This window comes from Capsella rubella, unplaced genomic scaffold (genome assembly GCF_000375325.1).
Source record: "Capsella rubella cultivar Monte Gargano unplaced genomic scaffold, Caprub1_0 scaffold_16, whole genome shotgun sequence".
In the NCBI taxonomy this organism is placed as follows: Eukaryota; Viridiplantae; Streptophyta; class Magnoliopsida; order Brassicales; family Brassicaceae; genus Capsella; species Capsella rubella.
The window spans coordinates 59,772-63,905 of NW_006238908.1; the positions used below are offsets into that span (position 1 = coordinate 59,772).

General features: G+C 34.7%; 1 protein-coding gene across 1 annotated transcript; it reads right to left on the bottom strand.

The window, feature by feature from the left end:
* Positions 1-928: 928 nt before the first annotated feature.
* LOC17874487 (pentatricopeptide repeat-containing protein At3g42630) lies at positions 929-3,667 on the bottom strand. Its single transcript, XM_023777869.1, has 4 exons — positions 3,651-3,667; positions 2,972-3,037; positions 2,208-2,325; positions 929-2,122 (listed from the first exon to the last, which is right to left on the bottom strand). The coding sequence occupies exons 3-4, from the start codon at positions 2,283-2,285 to the stop codon at positions 929-931; spliced, it is 1,272 nt and encodes a 423-aa protein (XP_023633637.1). The 5' UTR covers positions 2,286-2,325; positions 2,972-3,037; positions 3,651-3,667.
* Positions 3,668-4,134: the final 467 nt, after the last annotated feature.

Here is a 4,134-nt window from a genome sequence, read left to right on the forward strand (position 1 = left end):
TATCATTCAAATATCAAATGACAGGTATGATACAAGAATATGAAATTTAAATAGCAAAAGTAAGTTTCAAATTACTTAAAACTTTCAAATATCGGGACAAGAAATAGCGGATATGAAAAGAGAACGGACGGGTAATTTAATTAGTTAATTACAGGCTATATAATGTTATTTTTAAAACAGAAAACATGTAAATGATGTCATTTATAATAAAAAAAATATGATCTTATCTTATAGGGAAAGAACGGGTACAAAAAAGGAACGAGTAATTAAAAAATGTATATAAATGAATTCTCATCAAAAACAAGATGATATACAAAATTTGGAAACTTCAATTCAATTTCAACTTTCAAATATCAAATGACTGGTATGATACAGGAATATGAAATTTAAATAGCAAAAGTAAGTTTCAAATTACTTAAATATTTCAAATATCGGGACAAGAATAACGGATACGGAAAGATAACGGTAATTTAGAAAATAAAAATTATTATCTTAACTAAGTCTAATATTATACAGAGAGAATTATGGGTAACATTCAAGAAGACATATTACTTATTCATATGGGTGGGCCAAAATATTTTACTTTGTTGCACGACATGTATAGTGAACGGGTTTGACTCTCTTGACATCTATATTTATGTTATTTTATTCAAAAGTTTTAATGTTTTCTATTGTTTTTATGTGATGTAATAGTTCGCAAATTTAATTGATTTCTAACTTATCATTAATTTGATTCACACTCGATCCGGATTTCTTATCATGTCGGTCCGAATATTGCAAACTTTATGATAAATTTAAATTTTGCAATCATCCCCGCACTTACGTGCGGGTCCATCCCTAGTAGTATTTTAATTTCAATCAACTAAACATATATATAATTTTTATAAAATCAAACATGTACGTCGAGGTACTTTGAAATGTTTGTGTTTCATAAATATAGTGATTCACAATTAACACAAAATAGAAAATATTGATACTGCATATGCCATGTGCGCAACTTCTTCTTGAGATAAACTCCAATTAGCTTTCTATACGTCCATTTTGTCCGTGGACTGAACTCCAAAACAGCTTCTGAGCTAAGATGGAAATCCCCTTTCCCCAGTACTTCAAATGCAAGTGGATCAGTTAAGACAGCAGGAGAGTCGTCCAAGTTCATTCGGTTGTACACAAACTCCAAATTTCTTGCTAGTCGCCTATCCATGTATGCATCAACCACACATCCGAAAGTCACAAGATCTGGAACAATGTTCAAACGTCTCATATGTTCAAGAGTGAGATGTAAATCCCAAAAAAGAGCCATTCTAGAAAACGCAAGGGCACGAATGTTAAACGTGGTAAGGTCAGGAGAGAAACCCGCATCAAGCATTCCAATAAACTCTCTCTGCAAGCTTTTCATCTTAAAGTCAGCTGCATATGAAAGTAATACAGAATTCCACAACAGATTCCCAAGGTTTCTTCTACAAAGACCAACATCTGACAAAAACTCACGTAGCCGATAAAACTTCCTTAGTTTTAAGTATGCTAGCAACACAGCTCTTATCTCTTCATCCTCTATCACAATTCCAAACTTCCTAAGCCGGCCATAAGCATGCTCCATCTTATCTAAAGTACCAAAAGAACTATAGTGTCTAACAATCGCATTGGCAGTGGCGGAATCTAACGGCATTCCCCTTATATCCAATTCCTCTATAATTCCGTCCATCAATTCAAACTGACCATTCTCTCCAAAACAGGACACAGCAAGTGAATACACAGAGGGAAGCAGCTTAGAGTACCTTGCTTCTACATCCTTGATGATCTTAGCAACTTCATCTAAAGAACCAACCTTCACATAAGCAGAAATAAGCTTTGATATAAAAATGAGATCAGGCTCCAAAGAGCTGTTCAACATCTCATCCCAAATCGTACGTGCTCGATTAACAAACCCATTTTCAGCAAAACAAAGCATAAGAGCACAAAGTGTTCGGTAATTTGGCAACAAGTTATCTGATTTCGATTGGATAAAGATCTCATAAGCTACATCAGGCAATGTTCTTTGGCTTAAGTTTTGTACTAATGGAGCATAGTCTACGCTTTGTATCTTCCGACTGAAAACTCTTGATAGCTTTGACTCCTTGATCAACTGTACGATAGTAGCTACAAAAATCACTGATATGAAGTGAAGCAACACGAAATGAAGAAATTGGAGAAAGTGTAGGTGTAGGTACCTTTCGAGCGATTGAGGGAGGAGAATTCTCCATGTAACAAGATAAGAGCTTGAGAGGTTGGGTTAGGGATGTTGTCATGGGTAATAAACCCCGGCCAATGCCCGAACCCGAAAAACACCTGCCCATATAGAAACCGAATTTAAAAAACTCGTTCGGGTTTTAGATACTGTGGGTATAATTTATAGAATTCATTCAATGTAATCATAGTTCACAACATGGAACAAAACTTTAGAGTTTAACTCGCGTCATTTGTCTTAAGTCACTAAACAATGTATCAATAGACCGAGAGTTTAACAGTAACGAGCTAGCGTCAAATACAAACGAGACTAAGGAGACAAGAGTGACTGAAGTGAATGAAGAAACTAAGAAGAAGAACCAGACTAGAGTGACTGAATAAACTAAGAAGAAGTTACAAACGATATGATTTAGTGGACTATATGCACAAACCAGACAACACATAAAACACGAATTCTCATACTTATGAAAAAACAATTACAGTCCAATTTCTGAGCTTAAACAGATGACCAACCATATTTAGTATCATATAGAAAACGTAAAACATTAAACTTATAAAACCCAAATCAAAGCAACAACATTAAACATATAATGTTTGGTTTAGTACCAAAACCAAACACTAAAGTAATCAAACCCAAATCATAGTGCTTTAAGCAAAAAAAAAGAACATACATCTGTAACAGTAAGACTTTAAAACTAACAACAAGAAAAGGGTTTTAAAAGAACTAAGCAGAGGAGAAAAGGGTTGCCTCAGATCTTCGCCAGATTGCAACTTTGGGAGTAGAGAGACAGCAAAGAAAGTTCCAGATCGAGATCTACGCTAGAGCAAAAGCAACAGTTAAGAGTAGGAGGCAGAAGTTGGATTTCATAAACAAGAACCATTAGCAAAAGCATAAACTCTGCAACAACAACCACAACTACATTATCAATTAAAGCGGAAATAGGCATAAAAAGCTGATGTCTAAGCTGCAAATGATGGTCTAAGAGCAAAATTGTAAGAAGAAAGCATCAAAAACTCACGGACCAGTGTCACAAAACCATTGCGAAAATACAAAACCAACACAAACCATTGCAAAATCAACAAAAGAACAAGAAATTCATTTTGCGATCATAGAAAAGCATGTGAAAAGAACTCAAAGATGAAGCTGAGGTTTCGTTTTCCTACTTGTGTGTAATCCAGAGTCTAGAGTCTAGCCAAAAGGTTCTCACTTTACCAAATAATCAAAGACCCTTTGCATTCTAATCCCACCCTTCCTTTACATGTAAGCTTATCAAAATTATTTAAACGAAATCTGTCTACCGTTAGCTTTTATGATCAAAAACCAAAGTGAATATAACAAAAGCTCATTGTCTACATCAACATTTCAGTAAAGGAGATTATACGATGACTTTACCAAATAGTTAAAGATAGGGTTCAAAAACCAATACCTGATAGGGGGGGGGGGGGAGTTGAAGCTCTACGTCCTGAAAGTAGAAGAGGAGAGAGGAAAATCTGCGGTATGGTACTGTGGTGGGAGAGGAATCAAGCCGATCTCCGGCGAGGAGAGAGAGAGAGAGAGAGAGAGGGAGAGAGAGAGAGATTTGGGCTTGAGAGGCTAATTTAGTGAATATTTGGGCCTATTAATGGGCTTTCAAAAACAAAGGATTTGGTTTAAATTTTTTTTTTTTTAATTTAGTTAACTTATGATTATATTATCTATATTATTAAAGGAGTAGTCGAAAGTGCTCACATTCAATCTCACAAAAATATTACTAAGTTACCCTTAATGAAAAATATCCCTAATTGTAATCTTTTCCTTAATCCTTAATTAATTAAAACAAAAAAAATTAAAATCGGCTCTTTGCAAGACAAAATCGAAAATTAAGTTAAGACCGGGTTACTGTTTTACCCTTAATGAAAAAATACACCTAA